This window comes from Petaurus breviceps, unplaced genomic scaffold (genome assembly GCF_028583685.1).
Source record: "Petaurus breviceps papuanus isolate PSGF00001 unplaced genomic scaffold, PetGlider_PUasm1.0 90822, whole genome shotgun sequence".
NCBI classification, from domain to species: Eukaryota; Metazoa; Chordata; class Mammalia; order Diprotodontia; family Petauridae; genus Petaurus; species Petaurus breviceps.
In genome coordinates, this window is record NW_027187351.1 from 3,651,348 (window position 1) to 3,674,775 (window position 23,428).

The 23,428-nt window shown below is 41.3% G+C and overlaps 1 protein-coding gene across 1 annotated transcript in view; it reads right to left on the reverse strand.

The window, feature by feature from the left end:
* The window catches only part of PKHD1 (PKHD1 ciliary IPT domain containing fibrocystin/polyductin), a 669,991-nt gene that overhangs the window by 594,628 nt on the left and 51,935 nt on the right, over positions 1 to 23,428 (reverse strand). Inside the window, exons 12-14 of the mRNA XM_069070581.1 lie at positions 21,228 to 21,329; positions 18,474 to 18,569; positions 10,919 to 11,060 (exon numbers count right to left, since the gene is read on the reverse strand). Of these exons, the coding sequence (XP_068926682.1) occupies positions 10,919 to 11,060; positions 18,474 to 18,569; positions 21,228 to 21,329 (340 nt within the window). The remainder of the gene's footprint in view (positions 1 to 10,918; positions 11,061 to 18,473; positions 18,570 to 21,227; positions 21,330 to 23,428) is intronic.

Consider the following 23,428-nt stretch of genomic DNA (forward strand, 5'->3'; position numbering starts at 1 on the left):
AAAGAAAGAAAGAAAGAAAGAAAGAAAGAAAGAAAGAAAGAAAGAAATGATGAGGGATGGCAATATGGTTCAGCAGGAACTCTGATCTTAATCTAAGACCGGAAAGCCTTCGATGCAGTCTGGAAAGATTTCAGCAGGCCCAAGCAAACTTGGAGTCAGAGTTGTAAAAGTTTATTGTGCGCTTTATAGCAGGCAAGGGTCCTTAGGGGACCTGCAAGTTTATTGTTAGGCTGTACAGTGGGCAAGAGTCCTTTAGGGGACCTGAAACCTTAAAGGGGGAGAATTAAGGTTTTTATAGGATAATCCATAGTAGAACCCTTGCCAGTTATGCTAACTAGGTGATTAAGGGTGGGATTAGGAAGGAGTTAAGGTGGGGCTAGTGTTTAAAGTGACATGCACTTTTTTTTTTAAGCAATTGGGGTTAAGTAACTTGCTCAAGGTTACACGGCCAGTTATTTCTGGGTGTGGTGCTTAGTATCTGAGCCTGGATCTGATCCCCAGGTCCCCTCATCTGGAGCCGGTGCTCTTACTTGCTGTGCTACCTGGCCACACTTCCCCCCTCCCCAGCATGCACTTTTAATGTAACCATAATTCACTGGGAAAAAGCCCAACGGGGTGCTACCTGGAGGTGTGGTTTTAGGCTTGAAATGTCACTAAGTCAGCTAGCGGTCAAGGGCTTACTGAGAAGTGCCCAGTCTGCCACCCATCAATGTCATGCTTGACAAGATTGATGTCTGGGAACCAAGGCTAACTGAGACTCAGTGTGTGGATAATAGGCTAAGGAGTTAACCCAGAGATAGAGTCCTGAAGGATTCATGGAGGCAGCCAAGGAGTAAACCTAGAGACAGGGTACCAAAGGATTCATGGGGGCAGTGGGACACTATACAAGGAGGAGATAATAGTTGCCTAAGCTGGAATGTTTATAGATACTTTTGTGAAATATTCACAGGTGTAGCTTTTCACTGTTCCAAGCAGAAATAAACAATTCATGAGTTGTTGCTGGGCAGAGTTATGGGGGAAGAAGTGTGATTTTACAAACTGGTTTTACAGACTTATGTTACAAAGTGGTATTACAAACTGATATTACAAACATAGATCCCAAGCACCCTGAAAGGAAGGAAGGAAGGAAGGAAGGAAGGAAGAGAGAGAGAGAGAGAGAGAGAGAGAGAGAGAGAGAGAGAGAAAGAAAGAAAGAAAGAAAGAAAGAGAGAGAGAAAGAAAGAAAGAAAGAAAGAAAGAAAGAAAGAAGGAAGGAAGGAAAGAAGGAAGGAAGGAAGGAAGGAAGGAAGGAAGGAAGGAAGACACATCCTACCACCATTGCTCACTGTGCTGAAAGTGACTCTTCTCTTATAATCAGTCAATAAATATTTATTAAGTGCCTACTATGCACTAGGCATTGAGCTAAGCACTGAGGATGTGATGAAAGGGGAAACAAAAACCAAAACAAACCAGTCCTTGTCCTCAAGAGCTCACTGTCTGATGGGGAAAACTAATGTACAACTATGTACAAACAATTTATATCCAGGAAAAGTTGGAAATAATCAACAGAAGGAAGACACTAGAATTAAGGGGATCAGGAAAGGCTTCCTGTAGAAGGTAGATTTTTTTTTGCTTTTTTTTTTTTGAGGGGGGAAGGCAGGGCAATTGGGGTTAAATGACTTGCCCAAGATCACATGGCTAGTTTTCTGTTAGGTGTCTGAGGCCATATTTGAACTCAGGTCCTCCTAACTCCAGGGCTGGGGCTCTATTCACTTCACCACCTAGCTGCCCCAGAAGGTAGGATTTTAGCTGGGACTAGAAGGGAACAAGGTAAGAGAGTCTTCCAGGCATGGGAGACAGTCAGTGAATATGATCAGAGTCAGAATATGAAGAGTGCAGAGTTCATGAGGGAGATGGAGGAATGGGGGAAAGCTGTATAAGGTATAAGAAGACTGGAAAGGTGAGGAGAGAGGACATGTTATGAAAGGCTTTCAGTGCCCAAAAGAGCATTTTCTATTCTATACTGGGGGTTGTAGGGATCCAATGGAGCTGACTGAGTGGGGAGAGAGGTGGGAGGGTCACCACCAGTAACATGGTCAGACCTATACTTTAGACAGCTAAGTGAAAAATATACTGGAGTGGGGAGAGACTTGTGGCAGGAAGAACAACAAGGATGCTTTTGCAACAATCCAGGTGTGAAATGATGAAGATGGTGACAGCATCAGAGGAAAAAATGGGCATATTCAAGAGATGTTACAAAGGTGACATGAGCAGTCCTTGGCAACAGGGTGCCAAGGGTATGAAGGATGAAGATTGGATATGAAGGGTGAAGAGAGTAATGAGTCAAGGATAACATCTAATTTGTAAGCCTGGGTGACTAGGTGAATGGGATCAAACATTTATTAAGCTCTTATTATGTGCCAGGCACTGTGTTTTATAATTATTATCTCATTTGATGTGAACAGTAACACTTATTATTTCTCTTTTTATTGTTGCCTGTTCAGTCATGTCTGACTCTTTGTGACCTCATTTGGGGTTTTCTGGGCAGATATACTGGAGTACTTTGCCATTGCCTTCTCCAGCTCATTTTACAGTTAAGGAAAATTAAGCAAACGGGGTTAATTGACTTGCCCAGGGTCACACAGCTAATAAGTGTCTGAGGTCAGATTTGAATTGAGGAAGATGAGTTTTCCTGACTCCAGACCTAGCATTCTATTTACTGTGCTATCTAGCTGCCTCTTATCTCCATTTTACAGCTGAGGAAACTGAGGCAGACAGAAGTTAAGTGACTTCCTCAGGCTCACACTGTTAGTAAGTAGTTGAAGTTAAGTTGAATTCAGGTGTTTCTGATTCCAGACCCTAAAGTCTATCCACTGTGCCACTGTAATGGTAAAGGAATTTGAAGATCTTCCCTGCCCCTTAATGGGCGTCACTTGGAATGCAACAAGAGAAACTTGCTTAGGGGAGGCTTGTTTCTCAGGAAGGTTCACCGTTTGTTACTTTGTAATTAGGCAGTGGGTCACGAAGGTTGTGATGCATTCTGACCCTGGAGAAGGCTTTATTTTCTCTGTATTTTTTGTCTGCTTGTAATTTCTGTTTGTATTTTCTGAAGTTCAGGGTGCTGGCTTTTTCCCCTGAACTAAGTAACTGATTTTATATATATATAATATTACATATATGTATATATAATATTACATATATGTATATATAATATTACATATATGTATATATAATATTACATATATGTATATATATTCTGCATTAGTATTCCACTTCCTCTCTGCTGAGAGGAGGGAAATATGTTTCATCTTTAATCATCTAGTTGAAATGTCATTATTGGTGTTTCATTGGCTTAGAATTCTGCTCCTTTTTAGTGAATTGTTTTTCATTTGCATTGTTGTGGTCATATATATTATTGTCCTTCTTAATTCACTCTACATCAGTTCACATAAATTCTTCCATGTTTCTCTGAATTTCTCATATTATTCATTTCTTATAGCACAATAATATACTAAGAGGCAATGTAGGATAGAGGGTAGAGAGTCAGCTTTAGGTTCAGGAAGAGCTGGGTTGATAGGATCTGAGATATAGAACTTAAAGGTCATCTAGTCTGCACCCCTCAATTAATGGAAAAAGAACCCAAAGTTCAGGGAAGTCCAATAACTTGCCCAAAATTATATGGGTGGTAATCTTTAGCAATGGCATTCAAACCAACGGCTATGACTCTCTCCATCATACCACCCTGTCTTCCCTTTGACACATACCGGAGTTATGTGATCCCAGGAAAGTCACTTACTATAAATAACAGAACAGTTGCTGATACGCTTTGGCAGAGAGAGTTCCCTTAACCAATAAAGTCACAGGTCCAGACAAGAATAATAATATTCCATTACGTTCAGATACAACAGTACAGCCATTCCCCAACCAGTGATACCCATTCACTTTCACAATGCCAGGTACAACTGAGTCCAATTTGAGGATTTTTGATAGCACCATAATGTACCCCCTCCTATACATGGGCTAGGAATAGTCTGGACCTGCAGACTATTTTGTTGGTCTCCTGAGATAAAGAAAGAAATAGAATGAAGGGAAATAAAGGAGATGTTGGGGCTTCCCCACACACACCCTCCCCCACTCTTCATTCCTCACACACTCACATACTTGGAGTAAGATCAGGGCAGCATGTGTGGAAATATGATGAGACCTTATCCTCAAACCTGTGCTTTCAGGGAGTATGAGAAAGGAAAGCTAAAGGAAAAAAAACTTTTTATCAGGATCACTCAGCCAGGTGGTTGGAGTCCTTGAATTAAAAAACACATATAGAGGAACTTAAAAACAAATACAGAGCAACTTTATCCACTTCGTCCATCCTCCATCAACTAAAGGAGGAGGGCACCTGTTTATAAGGGTGGGGGTTTTTTACTCTTTTTAAGACCATATCTGATCACCCTAAGCTGATTTTTCACAAGCACCTATGGTTAATCCTGTCTTTGGCATTTCCTTATGTCCTTTTGCTTATGACACAAGGGTATACAACAGTCCTGAGAGCCACATGAGAGAGTGACTTTTGCCAGCAAAAGGCTGAGATCCCAGCCACCCACCCCATAGCTAGAGAGTTTTCTTTTTCTAACCAAGAGCATAATGATGAGCCATTCATATGTTACAAGAACACAACAATGGGGCAGCTAGGTGGCACAGTGAGTAGAGAGCTGGCCCTGGAGTCAGGAGGACCTGAATTCGGATCCAGCCTCATACACTTAAACACACAAAAAAAACTAGCCATGTGACCTTGGGCAAGTTACATAACCCCAATTGCCCTCCAAAAAAAAAAAACTATTATGGACTTGGACCTAAAAAACTAGCATGAAAATGGAAGAGTGCCTTAGAGCCCATTGAGTCTAACTCCCTTGTTTTATAGATAAGGAAACTGAAGCACAGAAAATTTAAAGGACTAACCCAGAGCCACACAGCTAATAAGTGTTTGAGGTGGGAATTGAATCCAAAATCTCCTGATTTCAAGTCAAGTGTCCTATTCATAATACCACCTTACCCTATTTTGTAGTACTTGGGAGAGAGACACAGGGACCCAGGCATATGAGGCATTTGAAACTTGATTATGTGCATATGATACTGTCTAAATTTATGTTTTGGATCATAAAGACTTGTTGCTTCAAGAAAATCTGAGTTCAAAGATGACAGGGGCCAGCCCAGAGGCCCAGAAGACAATGGGGGCCAGCGCAGAGGCCTGGATCCCGGGGCACAGAGAGGCCCTGACCAGGCCTGATCAATGTGGCGGCAAGTTGACCCACCAACCACAAGGGCCATCGCCAGGCCTATCACTGTAGGGCCGGGACTGGACAGAGCTGGCTACAGAACCTACAAAATGACAGAGAGAAGCTAACCTCCCACTGAAGACAGTCCAGCAGGCCGGCAGGAAGGGGTCAGAACAGCACTCTAGGAGCTGAGCCCAGCCCCACATGAACCAGAGGTTTTAGCCTCAGAGTGGCCACAACCAGCCGCCGGCTGGAGAGACTTCAGATCATCAGCAGCTGTGGCGGTTTGCAGAATTATCAACCCATAGATGCTAAGAACAAAATCAGGGGTCAGTGTAGACTTTGTGGGAACAGGGAATTTGGGAGTGTGGTCTGGCCTTTGCCCCTGGGGTGAGAAGAGGCTGAGGTGCTGTGGCCATGTAGCTGCCACCATGTGGCTGCTTCAGAGTTCCTGGCCTGCAGATTGTGGGGACCAAGTGACCAGTCTGAGGGGTAATTGCTCTTGCTTTAACCTGCTTGGGTCTGGATTGCTGTCCAGGATGGAGGTCCTGGGGTACGTGACCAGTTTGCCAGAGCATGGGGAGGCTTCAGAGAAGGCACACAACTAATAGCTCTAGCAGCTGAGAAAATCCCAGCCATTGGGACAAAGCTCCCCACTCTGGTAGCAGAGTTCTAGTGTGGCAAAAAAAACTCAAAAGTCAAGTAATTGAGTGGCAGCATGAGCAAATGAGGAAAGCAAGGCAAGCACAGTAATCCAACTTTGGACTCCTTTTTTGGGGACAAAATGGATCAAAGCATGGAACGGGAGGAAGATAACAGAGTCAGAACTCCTGCACCAAAAGCTTCCAAGAAAAGAATAAGCTGCTTAGAGGCCATGGAGGAGCTTAAGAAGGATTTTGAAAACCAAATAAGAGAAGTGGAGGAAAAATTGGGAAGAGAAATGAGAATAATGCAAGAAAATTGTAAAATGAGAGTCAACAACCTGACTGAAGAAAATAACACCTTAAAAATATACTAACTCAAATGGCAAAAGAGGCTCAAATAGTAAATGAGGAGAAGAATGCCTTAAAAAGCCAAATTTGCCAGATGGAAAAAAAATCTCAAAAGCTCACTGAAGAGAATGCTTCTTTCAGAATTAGATTGGAGCAAATGGAAGCTAGTGACTTTATGAGAAATCAAGATGCTATTAAACAGATCCAAACAAATGAAAAAATAGAAAGCAATGTGAAATATCTCATTGAAAAAAACCACAGACCTGGAGAATAGTTCTAGGAGATATAATTTAAAAATTATTGATTACCTGAAAGTCATGATAAAAAAAGATCCTAGAAATCATCCTCCAAGAAATTCTCAAGGGAAATTGTCCTGATGTTTTTAGAACAAGAGGGAAACATAGAGGTTGAAAGAATCCACCGATCACCTCCTGAAAAAGATTCCCAAAAGAAAACTCCTAGGAATATTATAGCCAGGTTCCTAAATTCCCAGATCAAGGAGAAAATATTACAAGTAGCCAGGAAGAAACAATTTGAATACTGTGTAAACACAATCAGCATAACACAGGAACTGGCCGCTTCTACACTGAGGGATGAAAGGATTGGAATATGATATTCCGGAGGTCAAAGGAGCTGTGATTAAAACCAAGAATCACCTACACAGCAAAACTGAGTATCATGTTTCAGGGGAAAATATGGTTATTCGATGGAATACAGGACTTTCAAGCATTCTTGATGAAAAAAACCAGTTGAATAGAAAATTTGACACTCAATTGTAACTTATGAAACTTTTCTCAGTATGAGAATAGTTGAAGGGAATAGATATGTGTGTATATATACACATGCACACATATGTACACATATATGTATATATACACATATATGCATATATAGGAATACATACAAATATATGTCTATATAGGAGGGTATATGGGCGTATGAATGCATGTATGAGTATGTGTATATATATATATATGTACAGGTATACATAGATAGAGGGCACAGAACCAATTGAATAGGAAGGGATGATACTTAAAAGGTGAAATTAAGAGACGAGAGAAGAATATAATGAGAGGAGATGGGGAGAGATAGAATAGGGTAAATTATCTCATATAGAAGAGGCAAGGGAAAACTGTTACAATGGAGGGGAAGAACAGGAAGGCAAAAGGGAATGAGTCAACCTTATTCTCATTGAATTAGGCTTAGGGAGGGGATGACATACACACTAAATAGGGTATCTCACCCTACAGGAGAGAAGGGGGAAAGGGGATAAGAGGGGGGATGATAGAAGGGAGGGCAGGCTGGGAGGGAGGGAATTTGGAATCACCCACTTTAAAAAGGGACAGGATCAAAGTAGAGAATAGAACTAGGTGGGGTGGGATAGGATGGAGGGAAATATAATCAGTATTTCACAATATATCCACTCTGGAAATATTTTGCATAGCTACACATGTACAACCTATATTGAATTGCTTATATTCCCAGTAAGGATGGCTGACAAGGGAGGTACAGAAAGAATCTGGAATTCAAAGGTTTAATATAAAATGTTTAAAATATATAATTATTATTATTATCATCATTATTTTACATGTAACTGGGAAATAAGGTGTACAGGCACTGGGGCATAGAGATCCATTTTGCCCTATTGGAAATTGGGAGGGGCATGGGGGAAGATAAGGGAGAGAGCAGATTGGGGGATGGGATATTCAGTAGGATCGCTGTTTTGGGGTGGTGAGTAGGGGAAAATGGGGAGAAAATTTGTATGTAATTCAAAATAGTGTGGAAATGAATGATGTAAACTAAAAAATAATTTAAAAAAAACAATAATCACCAAAAAAAAGAAAATCTGAGTCCTCCCCACAGGTGGAGCTCTAGTTTCTTCCCTGTAACTATTGTTGCCAATCTGGCACATCCTGTCATCCATCCCTTACCCTCATTGCTCCTCTCAAATTGGAACCTTGCTCAGGATAAGACCCAGGAAATTTCAGTCCTTCCCCATTCTCTTTGGAACCTAAGAGTCCTCTCCTGGTCTTTTCTTCCCTTGTATTGGAGAGAGAGACACAGACAGAGAGAGAGAGAGAGACAGAGAGAGATTGGAGATTGATGATCTGTAAACAAGGGCCTTCCTGTTCCAAATCTATGATCCAGTGTTAGAAGTATATGCATTCACACAAACTGCACAACACCTATCCCCAGTCCACCCCACCTCCCTTGCCTGGAATACATTCCCTCCATGTCTCTACCTCTCAGAATATTTACCTTCCTTACAAGATCAGCTGCAGTGCTACCTTCTTTACGAAGCATTCTCAGAATAATTTCCTTACAAACTAACTCCTTCCTCCCTTTCCAGTATTCCTACATGACTGCCCTGCATTCACTCTAAGATCCAGTCATACCAATTTCTTTGCCATTTTTCACCCTTAAGACTCCCATCTCCATCTTCCATCTCTGTGCCTTCGCATGGGCTGTCCTTTGCACCTGGAATTCTCTCTATCCCAAACAATTAACCTTAGAATCCTCACCCCCCTTCAAGAATCATCTCCTCCAGGCCTTTCCTGGTTCTCCCAGCACTAGTTCCGTTCTCTCTAAGGCTACTTTCCATCTGCTCTGTATTTATCTTTCATGTATTGATTGTGTGTGTGCGTGCGTGTGCGTGTGCGTGTGTGTGTGCGTGCGTGTGTGCGCGTGCGTGCGTGTGCGTGCGTGTGTGTGTGCGTGTGCGTGTGTGCGTGCGTGTGTGTGCGTGCATGCGTGTGTGTGTGCGTGCGTGTGTGTGTGTGCTTGTGCGTGCGTGTGTGTGCGTGTGTGTGCGTGCGTGCGTGTGTGTGTGCGTGCGTGTGTGTGCGTGTGTGTGTGCGTGTGTGTGTGCGTGCGTGTGTGCGTGCGTGTGTGTGCATGCGTGCGTGTATGCATGCGTGTGTGTGCGTGCGTGCGTGTGCGTGCGTGCGTGTGTGCGCGTGTGCGCGCATGTGCGTGTGTGTGCGTGTGTGTGCGTGCGTGTGCGTGCGTGTGTGTGCGCGCGTGTGCGCGCGCGCGTGTGTGTGTGTGTGTGTGTGTGCGTGCGTGTACAATCTCTCCCATTTGGATATATACCATCTTACCATGAATTCTTTAAGTCCAGACGCTGGGCTTTCTTTTCCTTTCTTTGTATCCCCAGAGAAGAGCACATGCCTGGCTTGTTGCTTAATCAAAATTGATTGATTGATTTCCTGATCTACTCAATCTTTAGGATTCTCTCCCTCCTCAAATGACTTTGCATTTACTTCTCCAAGTACATTTTGTACCCCTCCCCCAAGTAGAATGTAATATCCTTGAGGGCAGGGCTCCTGTTTTGTTTCCGTATTTGTAACTCCAGCACCATTACAAGTGCCTTGTTATTATTATTATTAATTATTATTATTATTATTTTACCAATAACCTCAGAAGCCGTAGAGACCAACCTCCACATTCTACAGATAAGGAAACTGAGGCCCAAGGGGGTTAAATGACTTGCCCAAGGACACAGAGATGATAAATTAGGTGTCATAGATGGTATTGGAATTCAGGCTCTCCACTCTAGACCCAGCTCTCTTTCCTCTGTAGCACACTGTCTCCCCATCATATTCACTTATTTAAATGCTGAATTTGAAAATTGTTGTTTGTTAAATGGTCTCATTGTGTTCCCAACCACTGACCACCCACCACTCTAATTCCACATGCCACACTGAATTAAAACATTTGGGCCTAGCAGGTGTAGGAATGAACATGACTACTGTATCACAGAAAAGGGAAAGCACAGATTTGGGCATGGGGGACACAGAGAGGTTATGTCTGAGATTTTCAATCTCTTTTCATGTCAGTCTCCTCTAACAGTCTGGTGAAGCCTTAGTCCAATGAAATCCACAGACCCGTATCTCAGGGAAAACCAATTGTATTGAAATGCAGGTATCAAAATATATTTTTTAATTAATCAAACAATAACAAACAAGGTCACAGAGTCCAGGTTAAGAAATTTGCCCAGGGTCACACAATGAGTCTTTAAGGTGAGATTTGAGCCCAGGTTCTCCTGAGTCCAGGCCCAGTGCCCTATCCACAGCATCATGCTACCTCTCAAGGTCAGATACCAATAACTTAACTACAGTCTTGTGTTAGTCCATGAAATGTTAACATCAAAAAAGTCCTGAGCCACAAAAAGGCTGGCAGCCCTTAGCCTAAGAGACTAAATTCTATAGTTATTCAATCAGCTAATGCTATAGTGTGCTGATAAATGTGTAACAAGGGGTTCTGGGGTGGGAGCAATTTATGGTACCACAGTTTTCAGTTTAATCTGCATTTTTGTTAACAATTTCTCCATTTTAAATCAAGATAATCAACAAAATAATAAATCAAGTCCTGATTTTTAGAATTTGCTGATTCCAAAGTATATATGCTCACATTGAATAGTTAATAATTATTATGTCTTCCAGTAGGAGCCGGCTCCAGCACAGCTCTAACTAGTGGCTAATTAGTATACCCAAGGCCAAGTGGTACAGAGGCTATATCTATTAAGTAAGTAAATACCTTTAAAAACAAAATGATGCTTTTAAAATCTCACTTACCCTCCCCTCAAAAGGATATATATTTTGTTTTCTCAGTGCAAGTTTTTTGTTTGTGATGTCATGGCTCCCCCGCCTTTTCCAAAAATTTATCACATACCTGAAACGTTGCCCTGCCTCAGACCAGAATCCAAATGGGGAACTTGCATTGGGAACAATCTGCCATCTATAGCCAGGGGTAGTGTTAGTGAGATATGTGCCCTCCTGAAAGTCTCCAACTTCAAAGAGAAGTCCTCGATTGCCTGTAAGATAAATGCCATTTAAAGAATCAGAAGCCTTTAGACTCTAAACTGAAGGTCTATTGAATCTACCATATAGCTAACATTTAAATAGAAAGAAAGGTTATTAAATTATTATTAAAGCATGAACCCTGCCCAATAAGAGTCTGCCACAAGGCATCAAAGGCCAGATCCCACCAGACTTATGGAACCTTCCCCAGTAGCCCCACCCTTCTCCCTACTCACTCAGATCCCACTAGACCCCTAATGACCCCTCAGTCTTGCCATCTGCCCACTGCTAAACCCTAAGGAACCCCAGGCCCTTCCATCTTCCATGCAACTGAACTCTCTTATATGTTTTGTCTCCCCAAATTGGAATTTGAGCTCTTTCAAAGCAGAAACTCTAATTTTTCTGGTTTTGGCCCCAGTACTTTTCCATTTCGTTCTACTATCTGGGGCCTATTTTTGAGACTTTTTTTTCCTCTTGTTCCCATACACTCATCTACAAGGAAATTACAGCCTATTCAGGGCAAGTATCTTGCTACAGCAACCATTTCTCCCTACCAAGAACAGAAACCTCTGACTCTGGAAACCAATCTCCCTATTATCCACCCAACCTGGGGGAATTAATCCACTCATCTTCGGCATTCTACCTTGAGACTAAACTATCATATCTGTTGAATGAATGAAAACTCATCGAATATACTATATCTAGCTAGTTGCTTAGCATGCTTTCCATACCATCTAGTCATCCACCAGAAAACTATGGAAGTCATGCCTTGTTCAATCTGTGTATCTTGCCATCTGCCCTGCCACCATAGATATACATTACACTAACCAATCTGATCCCCTCCCATTCCTTGCTCTTGCTCTGAGAATAATAATTTTATCAATGTAACCATTGACATTGGAAAGGGATGACAATTGATTGTCCTGTGGCTACACTCACAATCTCTGTAACTTCCTTTATGAAAGAGCATTGGTTTGGGAATTAAAGAATCCAATTAGATTCCCAGCTCTGCTAATTAGTTAACAAATCTATATGACCTTATGCAAGTCCTTTAATCTCTCTGGGTCACAGTTTCCTCAAGTATAAAATGGAGTTGGACTAGGTGACCTCTTAGGTCACATTTTAATTCCAAATTTTTGATCCTATGATCCTACATTCTGTCTCCTCCATGTGGACAAAATTTATATTCCCAAGTACCCACCACAATGCATGACACATTGTAGGTTTGTTGTTGTTCAGTTGTTTCGGTCATGCCCAACTCTTCATGACCCCCTTTTTGAGGTTTTTCTTGGCAAAGATATAGAGTGGTTTGCCATTTCTTTCTCCAACCTATTTTAAAGATGAAGAAACTGAGGCAAACAGGGCTAAGTGACTTGTCCAAGGTCACACAGTTTGTAAGTATCTGAGACTGGATTTGAATTCATGAAGATGAAACTTCCTGATTCCAAGTCCAGTACTATACTATGTACTTTGGCAGCTAGCTGCCCCACACTGCAGTTGCCTAGTAATAAATGCTTGCTCATTCACTCATTTTTAATTTATTGCTAATAACAACTTGTCATCAACAACCCAATGTGAGAGGAATGAAGAGAGAGACCGAGATGAGACAGCTGAAATCCAGGATATGTAATTGGTAGGAGAGGTTCTATGGATCATGCAAAGATGCTCGAGGCCAGATGGGCTGCTTAGCATAGAACCTAGCATCTAAGCTAGAGGGAATAGTTGAAGAATATTAATTAGAAGGTTTATTTTGAGAAGAGTAGGAAATTCCTCTAAAGGGTCACTTCTGAGTGGAAGAAAAGGGCAGAGAACAGAGGAATGAAGATAATGTGCATGGAAAGAAACACTTGTTAGGGTTCAATAACATTAGACTAAAATAAGGAATGGACATTTGGAAAACAGGCTATCAAATATAGTCGCATACTGGGGGGGGGGGGAATTCTGGTTGGGAAACAAATGTATGACTATTTTTGATGGGGGAACTACTTGTAGTTAGTCAACATCCTTATCTAGAGGCAAGAAGCCAACTTCACAAGTGGAAGGCAGCAGGTCATCTTTAAATATATCTGAGGGTTATACTGAACTACAAGCTTGATATGACTCAACAGTGTAATATAACAGCCATAAATGCCAAAGCAATCTAGGGCTGCATCGAGAGGCATGGTGTCCAGGAACAGGAGGTGTTGTCCTCTGTCCTCTGACCTGGTTAGAAAATATCTGTAATGTTAGATTCATTTGTTGGCACCGTATTTTAGGCAAGATTTTATAAGCTGGTGAACATCCAGAGAAAGGCAACATGTCTGGTGAGGTCCTTAAAATAATGTCATATGAGGACTGACTGAATGAAGGAAGTGAATATGCTTATCCTGAGTGAGAAAAGGTTTGGGAGGAACGTGATAATTGTTTTCATGTATTTAAAGGGTGGTTACAGAACCATCAATTCACATAAATATTTAGAGTTAGAAAGGGCTTTAAAGGCAATCCGATCCAACCCTTTCATTTCCCTTCCACATGGGGATAAATGAGGCCAGTGATATAGGCAGTGAGAGTGGGAAAACTGGGATTTGAATCCAGGTGCTCTGATGCCAAATCTGGCACTCTTTCCAAGGCACCATGCTACAGAAGCCAAATGGGGTCATGAAGAGCCAAATATGACTGAAATAATTCAACAACAAATGCTTCAGAAGGATTCAACTTTGCTTGACACAGGAGGACAAAAAAAGAAGCAACAGGGAGAATTTGCAAAGAAGCTAATGTATAATTAAAGCTATAACTGGGGAGGTAAGGCTGAAAAAGGTGACATGATAGGTGAGTTAACTCCCACTAGATTGTGAACTCCTGGAGGGCAGGGACTATTTTTGCTTTTCTTTGTGTCTCTAACAGCTAGGTGGTACAGTGGGTAGAGTTCTGGACCTAGAATCAGAAAGGCTCACCTGTCTTCCTCAGTTCAAATCTGGCATCAGACACAATAGCTGTATGAACCTAGCCAAGTCACTTAACCCTATTTGTTTCAGTTCATTTGTAAAAATGAGCTTCAGAAGGAAATAGCAAACCACTCCAGTACCTCTGCCAAGAAAATTCCAAATGGGGTCACGAAGAGTTGGATAAGCCTGCATCCCTAGCACAGTGCCTGGCATAAGTAGGTACTTAATACATGCTTATTGACTTGACTCGAATTCTAGGATTTGAAAGACTGTCATAGGGAGGAGGGATTAGGATTGTTCTGCTTGGATCCTGGGGGTAAAGCTAGGAGCAATAGGCAGAAGTTGTAACGGCATATCTAGGTTGGTTGAGTTTGTAGGGAAAAGCTTCCTCCCCAAAAGAGCTGCCCCAAACTGATGTGGACTTTCTCAACAATATGTTCCCCCTACATGGATGTTTATAAGTAAAAGAGGGATGATCACTTCTTATGCATATTGCGGAAGAGATTAATGATTGGGTGTGACCTGGACTAGATGTACATAAGGGTTGCTTCCAGTTTTGAGAAGTCCTTCCACTCAAGGATTCTTGAGGTTACCTCCCCACCTCTGGATGATCGGGCAAGCCCCCCAAACACACTTGATGCAAGAACTTTTCTCTGTAAGATTCCAGATCTGAAAGACTTACATGAACTGATGTAAAAAAGTACTGTACACGGTAGCAGCAGTATTGTACAATAAAGAACTGTGAATATCTTAGCTATTCTCAGCAATATAATGATCCAAGACATTCCCAAAGGACTCATGATAAAAAAAAATGCTATCCACCTCCAAGAACTAATGTTGTCTAAATACAGACTGAAGCATACTATTTTTTACCTTTCCTTTTTCTCTTTCTTTTTCTTTCCTTCCTCTTTCCTTCTTTTCTCTTCCTTTCTTTCCTTCTTTCCTTCCTTCTTTTTTTCTCTTCCTTTCTTTTTTATTTGAGTCTTCTTGCACAAAATAACTAATATTTTACATGATTACACACATGCAAATTCTATCAGATTGTTTGCAGTCTCGGTGGGGGGAGGAAGAAAGGAAGAAGGGATAGAATTTGGAACTCAAAACTTTTTTAAAATATTAAAAATTGTATTTAAATGTGATGGAGGGGGAAATGATTTTTAAAAAAGATTGTACATCCAAGCAATGAGGCATTATGCATGCGTTTGCTACTTATGTTTAGTTTTTAGGTATTCCAGGGCCAAATTGCGCATTGGCAAGAAGTTAATTGATCAAAATGCATGTATTATCATATATTATGTTTTAGGCACTGAGCTAAAGGCACTGGGATTACAAAAAAAAGCAAAAGAAAGTCTCTGCCCTCAACAATTCACAGTCTAACAGGGGAAAGGCAACATGCAAACAGCTTTGTACAAACAAGCTATATCCAGAAAAAGTTGGAAATAGTCAAGAGAGGGAAGACACCAGAATTGAGGGGGATCAGGAAAGGTTTCCTGCTGAAGGTGGAATTTTAGCTGGGACTTGAAGGAAACCAGGGGAATCAGGAGGCAGAGAAGAGGGGGGAGCACATTCCAGACATGAAAGAACAATAAAAATGACCATTTGGGAGAAGGTCTATCTTGTTTGTGGAAGCCAGTGTCACTGAATTCTCAAAGTATGTGAGGATGAGTTAAGGTATAAGAAGACTGGAAAGGTATGGGGAAGGGGGGAGGACAGACACATGTTATGAAGGGCTTTAAACACCACCAGAGGATTTTATATTTGATCCTAGAGGTAAAAGAGAGTCACTGGAGTTTATTGAGTGTGTGTATGTGTGTGTGCACATGTGTGTGTGTGTTGAGGAAGATATGCTCAGATAAGCATCATCAACCAAGAAAATAGTTTTTAAAAATGAATAAAACATGATAATCACACTCACCACCTAAGGGGGGAGGAGTGGCAAGGAGGAAGGCACTACTATGAAGGCTACATCAAATCAGAGATTCTTAACTTGAGGTCTGAATTTTTAAAATAAAACTTTACTTTTTCAATTATCAAACATTATTTTCCTCCTTCCCATCTTTTCCCCCTCACTGGGGAAAAAAAAGAAACACAAAACCCTTATGTGTGTGATAGATACATTTATAAGGGTTTAGTATTTCTTTTCTTTTAAAAGAATACATTTCTTTGGTATATATAACTATATAGATATAATGATTATATATTTATATATCATGTATGGTATATATTTGTATCATATCATATATAATTGATTTCCTTTTGGATCTTATGTATTGCATTTTATTTTATGCCTTTAAAAAGCATGTAGCACAATGACCGGCATATATGGTAGTAGGCCCTTAATAAATGTTTATTGGATTGGATTGGATTAAAAACAGTTTATGAGAAAAAATCCATAGACTTCACCAGACAGCCAAAATGGCCCAAGATTAAAAAAAAAGTTAAGAACACCTGCTTTAAGAAAAGTGGTTTGTCTTCCCACAAGGGAGTTACACAGACCCCTGTTGAGGCAAGGGACATTGCTAAATTGTCCTCTCAAACAGCTGCATTCAGCGTATCATAGCACTGTTACCCGAGACGCCAGCACAGGGATTATTCGCTCATAGAGGGACCCAGTACTCTTTCCTTATGCAGGCAAGACTTGTTGCTTTCAATCACTCGTTTCGGTGGTTTCCTTTCCTTAGATGGGAACTTCATCAGAGTCGAGACGGAAGAATTGGACCCCAGGGAATCCCTAAGCAGGAGCTTTGCAGCCATTTCCACACCTGAATGGCCTTTCCTTAGAAAGGTGTCTTTTCCCGCTGTGCCAATTTCGTCTAAGTGCTTGGCACTCTGGAGACAACGGCTCCTGCCAGTTGTCAACTATAAAAGGCAGCCCCTCTGCAGTTAGTCCCCTGATGTGGAATCCAAGGGTATCTCCCCTGGATCCGGGGCAGGTGACATACCACCTGCCCTCAGTTTCTAACTACACCTGAGCCTGTTGTTCCTAAAGGGAAACAGCATGGGCTCCAGCACTGTTTGACACACCTTGAAAAGCTTTTGATCTCAGATCCCTGAGAGGGTGGATTTTAAACACTCTTAAGGCCCAGTGGTAGAACAAGCTGCATTTTCCTCTCCAACTCTTGCCTGTTTCATTTACAATTAACTGATGGTAAAGTCATTTCAAGGCAGAGAACAGCTGCTCATAAGGGAGAAGGAAAGACATTTGAATGACATTCTTTGCAATCCTGTGTCTAAGTTCTAATAGGCTTTGTCTATACCTAATGAGGTATATGTTACACAGAACATGCAGCTTGGAGCAGGGACTACTTCCTCAGACACTCATAAAGATTCAGTGTGGTGTGGTACATTGGCCCTCATGTCAGGTGACAAGTTCGAATCCCACTTTTGATGCTTACTACATATATGACCTTGAGTAAGTCTTTTGTCTGGCCTAAGCCTTGGTTTCTTCATCTGCAAAAGAAATGGGACAGACTAGAAAGCCTCTGATATTCCATCAAGATCTAAAGCCCTAATCCTATGATCCTCAGCTATTTAACTCTGATGAAGTCATTGAAAGTCTCTGAGGCTCAGTTTTCCCATTTGAAAAATGGGGATGATGGTAGCACCTCTCTGTGAGAATTAAACTCAGTCTTAAACTAGTTGTGTGACCCTGAGGAATTAAACCTCTGTTTGCCTCAGTTTCTTCATCTGTAAAATGGGGATAATCATAACACCTATATCACAGGGTGGTTGTGAGAATCAAATAATAATTGTAAAGTACTTAGCACCATGCCTAGCATATAGTAAACCCTATATAAATGCTAGCTATTATTGATAAAATAAGGCAATATAGGCAAATATAGCACTACCTAAACATTAATTATTGTTATTGTCTATTAACATAGATGAGAGCAGCTAAGAGGCCCAGTGGGTAGAGTGCTGGGCCTGGAGTCAGGAAGACTCATCTTCCTGGATTTAAATATGGCCTCAGACACTTACCAACTGTGTGACCCTGGGCAAGTCACTTAACCCTGTTTGCCTCAGTTTCCTCATCTATAAAATGAGCTGGTGAAGGAAATGGCAATCCACTCCAGTATCTTTACCAAGAAGACCCCAAATGGGGTCACAAAGAGTCAGACACAAGTGAAAAATGACTGAACGACAAAATAACATAGATGAGGTAATCATAGCATTCTTTACAGGTAAATTTGAGACTGCTTTGCCAACATCACTAGGGCATGCACTTGGAGTTGTATCTCCAGAAGCTGTGATGGATTGTCTCTCTTTTTCTCTAGTAAACAATTCTGTGAATTAGTGAGATGGTGGGCCAAGATTAGGGATGTAGTTTGTAGCTGTGGAACAAATCAAAGCTAGTTGTCCAACTTAGAATTCATACTCAGGACCTTGGTTTCATAAGCATAGTGGTAGTTATCTGAAGTTCAGTTGAGTTCATGGCTGAGAGATTTTCATGACCCCGTGCCTCCCCTAAAGAAAACAGCAAGAAGTGCACTGGTACCTCCTTACCTGGTTGAGGTGAAGTGAGCTTTGTACCCTGCTTCAGGGGCCTAGTGGTACACTTGATCTCCCTTGGAGAAATGTATTTGATTTCACATGGGATGCCTAATAACAACATGAGAGAAAAATGGGATGAGTCAAAAAAAATCCGAAATAGAAAGATAAGTGGAAGGCGCCATCTTGAGTCTGGGTTCTGGAGTTAATGGGCCTGATCAAATTTCATCATGACTATTCACTACCTGGGTAACCTTGGTTGAGTTGCTTAAGCTCTCTTGGGCATCATTTTACCTCCCACGATTGTTGCAAAGATCAAATGAGATAATAATCGTAAAGTACTTTGCACATAGGAACCACTATACAAATGTTAACTATTATGATTATCCCAGAGATCATTTATTCTAATTCCTCCATTTTCCAGGCAGAGCCAAGACTAGAACACAGGTTTCATGACTCCTGACCACCAGGTATTCTTTCTACTATACTATGTTGAGTTGCTGAAACATTGGTGGGAGGGGAGGAAGCCATCACGCCATCAAAAAAGGAAGAGATACAAAGAGATAGCTGTCCCCAAAGCACTTTCCTACACCATCCTACCTTCATACCTTTGCTCACAGGGTTCCCTCCCATTAGAAAGCCCTCTGCAGCCATCTTCCCTTGTCCAATTCATATCCAATTTTAAAAGTCCTGTTTAAAGACTTTCTCTTCTATAAACAGGGTAGCCCAGGGAAAAGAGAACTGGATTTGGAGTCAAGGGATATGACTTTACTAGTGAGACTGTGATTTAGTCATTTGAATTCTTTGGATCCTATTTTTCATTTCTGTGAAGTAGAAAGGTTGGGTTAAGTGAACTCTAAATTGTTTTTGTTTGTTTGTTTTGTTTTTTGTTTTGCTTTTTGGAGGGCAATTGGGGTTAAGGTCACACCACTAGTTTTGTGTTAAGTGTCTGAGGCCGGATTTGAACTGAGGTACTCCTGACTCCAGGGCCGGTGTGCCACCTAGTCACCCCACTCTAAATTCTTTTGTGGTTCTAAATCTAAGATTCTACAATCCTTTCCCAAACCCCTCAGCTTGAAAACATCTTTCCCACTTGTTTTGTACTCACATAGCGTTGTGTGTGTGTGTGTGTGTGTGTGTGTACATATATATATAAGTATTTATATATACAAGTATTGCATTTCCACATTCTATATTTTATTTGTATAGGTCTTCTCTCCTCTCTTGGAAAGACAGTGTGGCATAGTGGATGGGTAGTTGGCCTCAGGGTCAGGAACACCTGCATTCAAGTCTCACCTATGTTACATACTGTCTGTGTGACAATCCTGGTGAAAGAAATGATTATGTTTCTCTTATGTTGATAACCAATTAATATTGAGGGATTCAGGGTTTTCTCCTATTTCCTTATTCAAAGCCCAGTCCTCCTGAAAGGCATTGCCAACAGAAGAAATTGGGTTAATATATCCCTAGATCTTGGGTAAGATCCCACCCAACTGGGACATAAATGACTTGGGTAAAGGTAGATTTCTTTGTCTAGATTGCCTAAGACAGGGGTGATCTGGGTAAAGATGAGTAAGAGTGACATGATCAAAGTCACATCCTCCAGCCCTTCACTAAAATAAGCCCACCTCTTATTATAATATTCATTCTCTCATTAACTGTTAACCAGAGTTGATTCCCACCTGTTGGGAGAATCCATTTTTCCAAGAACATAAAAACTCTCAGCGGCCCCCAAATTTCATCTTTGGTTTACAAGAGAAAGACATTGGGGGCAGCTAGGTGGCACAGTGAATAGAGCACCAGCCCTGGAGTCAGGGGGACCTGAGTTCAAATCCAACCTTAGACACAACACAAAACTAGCCATGTGACCTTGGGCAAGTCACTTAACCCCAATTGCCCTGCCTTCCCCCTCCAAAAAGCAAAAAAAAAGAGAAAGAAAAATTTTTAAAGAAAGTCATTGATGATATTTTGTTAATTATTCATTAACCATAATTAATAAAATGATTGATTACCAAGAAATTACACCTCTTGGACTTTTCATATATTATACCTAGACAAGTCACTTTATTTCTCAGGGCACAGAGGTGTCAAACACATGGCCAGCAACACTGTGGAGTGTAGCCCAAACCAGATCAAAATGTAAGTGGGAAAAATTTAACAAAAAAATAAAAAATAATAAAATATAGATAATTTTAATGTGTGATTTTCTAAGTCAATATGAGGCCTGCAAGGGTCCTGATGTATAGTTTAGTGACCCCTGTTTCAGTCTGAGTTTGATACCACTATGCTAGGCCAGTCTTTAAAACCATAAATTTCATTTATTTTCCTTTTATAATATTTTATTTTTCCCCAATGACATGTCAAAACAATTTTTTATTTTTTTTAATGTTTTGAGTTCTGAATTCTATTCCTCCTTCACTCTCATCCCTTCCCCCCTGCCTAAGACAATAAATAAACAATCTGATATTATGAAACTCTAAGTATCTTCTAAGGTTCTGATCTGCACTTATAGAGGGAGTTTCCACATTGAAAAGTTCCCTGTATCAGTGAAATCTCAAGTCCAGCCCCTGTCCCTATCATCCCCTCTACTGAATCATAAGCTTTGTAAAGACAGGGAGGAATTATATTTATCTTTTTAAGCTCCCCAATCTCTAGGGAATTCCTTTACACATAGGTGCTCGAGAAATTTTGTGAGATTGAATTCCCACTGATCAAAAGGAGAAAAAAAAATCACTACCCCCCCAAACAGCACTACAAGACAATTACTACCTGCAACTGTAACCTGGGCAGAAAAATCAAAGAAGTCTCCTGTGATGGTGATGTCTGTTCCTCCACCCAGGCTCCCAGTTGCTGGAAACACAGACAGTATTTCTGTAGAAGAAATAAAGTCAGCTTCTTGATCTGGATTACCAGAAAACCAACCAATGTGTTTGGAAATCAAGAAAATTGGCAGAGCAATGACTCTGGGGAAAGCATTTAAAGCCATTTCCAAACAGACATAGAGAATAAAGAGAAACATGGAAAAGAAAAGAGAAAGCCAGGAGAAATGGAAGAAACTGGTCAAAAGATTAGGAACAGCAGACATGGCACTGAATTTGAAAAAGAAGAACAAGAGGACTTTGAGCGAGTTATCTCACTGAGTTTGTTTCTTCATCTATAAAAATAGACCTGGACAAGATGAGAACTAGGTTCACTTACAACTTCAAATCTATGATGATAAACTGATGACCTGGGTTCAAATCCCAGCACTGCTTGTTGTTACTAATATGACCTTAGTCAAACCACATCTTCCACAGATCTGTTTCCTCAACTAAGTTAGAGTAAAATTAGAAGGCAGCTAGATGACCTTGGATACTTACCAGCTATGTAACCCTGGGTAAGTGTGATAGTAATGGCATTTAAAGATTCCCCCTGTATTGGCTTGGTTTTCAAATTGATTGTGTTAAAACCCAGAGTTTGTTAATCCCACCTGTGGGATGGGCTTGTTGATGTGAAAAGAAAGTCCTGAACTGGGAGGAGCTGGTAAGGTAGATTTGGAGAGACACTAGAGAGAGGCGGAAGATCTTTTTAGAAGCAGCACCTCGTGGAGAGAGAGAGACTAAGAGAATTGCTGGTGGCCGCTTTGAATTGCCCTGGACTTTTGAGACCTGCCCCCTGAGCTGCCAAGGACTGAGGAGATATGGCTGTTATGCTGGTACTTTGTCTGTCTGTTTTGATGTTGTTTTGCCAGATTTGTCCACTGGTGAAAGACTGTCCTTTTGTTGAAGAAGTCCTGGAACCTGGCTGTTCGCTAAGAAGCCCTGAGACTGTCCTGCAGACAGAGAGTGAATACTGTCCACTGGTGAGGGACAGTACTGTTGTTGCAGGGGTCTGGAGACTGTCCTGCAGACAGAGTGAATACTGTCCACTGGTGAAGGACAGTGCTGTTGTTGCAGGGGTCTGGAGACTGTCCTGCATACAGAATGAATACTGTCCACTGGTGAAGGACAGTGCTGTTGTTGCAGGGGTCTGGGAACCTTTCTGTTGGTTCAGAAGCCCTGAAGAAGGATTTTCTTGTTGTATGTTTACAGAAATCCTGGGAGAGGGCTTTGCTAATGTGTTCAGGGGTTCTAGGACTGTTCTACAGACAGAGGATAAATTCATGAAGGGACTGGCAATGTATCTTATGGCCTTGCTAAGCCTTGTCTCCCCAGGAACTAAGATTGCTGAGAACTTGCCTCGTGTCAAGATGAAGAAAAGAGCTCCATTTGGGTATTAAGTGCTGTGTTTAAACTTGATGTAACTCTGGGGTAGATTCAATTGTGATCCAGGGGTGGGGAACTTTTGACCTTATGTTTGGAAACTAATCTCCATTTGAGAAGAGGGGCTTTGTGGTGGACTTAATTAAGGTATAGCCTAGGGGTGGAGAAGTATTTAGAACAGGGACTTTGTAATTGATTGAATGATTGGAAGGTCCTGGGGTGGGGTAGTCCTTGGAGATTATTTAATCACACTTAGTAAATGCTGTATTTTGAATGATGTCATGTTTTGATCTTCTCTGTTCTTGGTTTGTCACTGAATAAAATAGAGAGCACCTATGCTGGTATTTTGAACCTGGGAAGTTGCCTTTCCTTGGCATTACATTACAGTAAGCCACTTAAACCTGTTGGCCTCAGTTTTCTTATCTATAAAATGAGCTGGAGAATGAAATGGCAAACTACTCCAGTAATTTTGCCAAGATAACCCCAAATGGGTCATGGAGAGTCGGACGCAACTGAAATGACTCAACAACAAAAATTAGAACAGGGAGGATGATAATAAATGGCCACTAAGGTCCCTTCCAGGAAGGAGGAGGTGGAAGGAAAGAAGGAAGGAGGGAGGGAGAGAAGGAGTTAGAGAATAAAGGAAGGAAAGATAGAAGGAAAAATGGAGGGAGGAAGAGAGGGAAGGAAGGAAGGAAGGAAGGAAGGAAGGAAGGAAGGAAGGAAGGA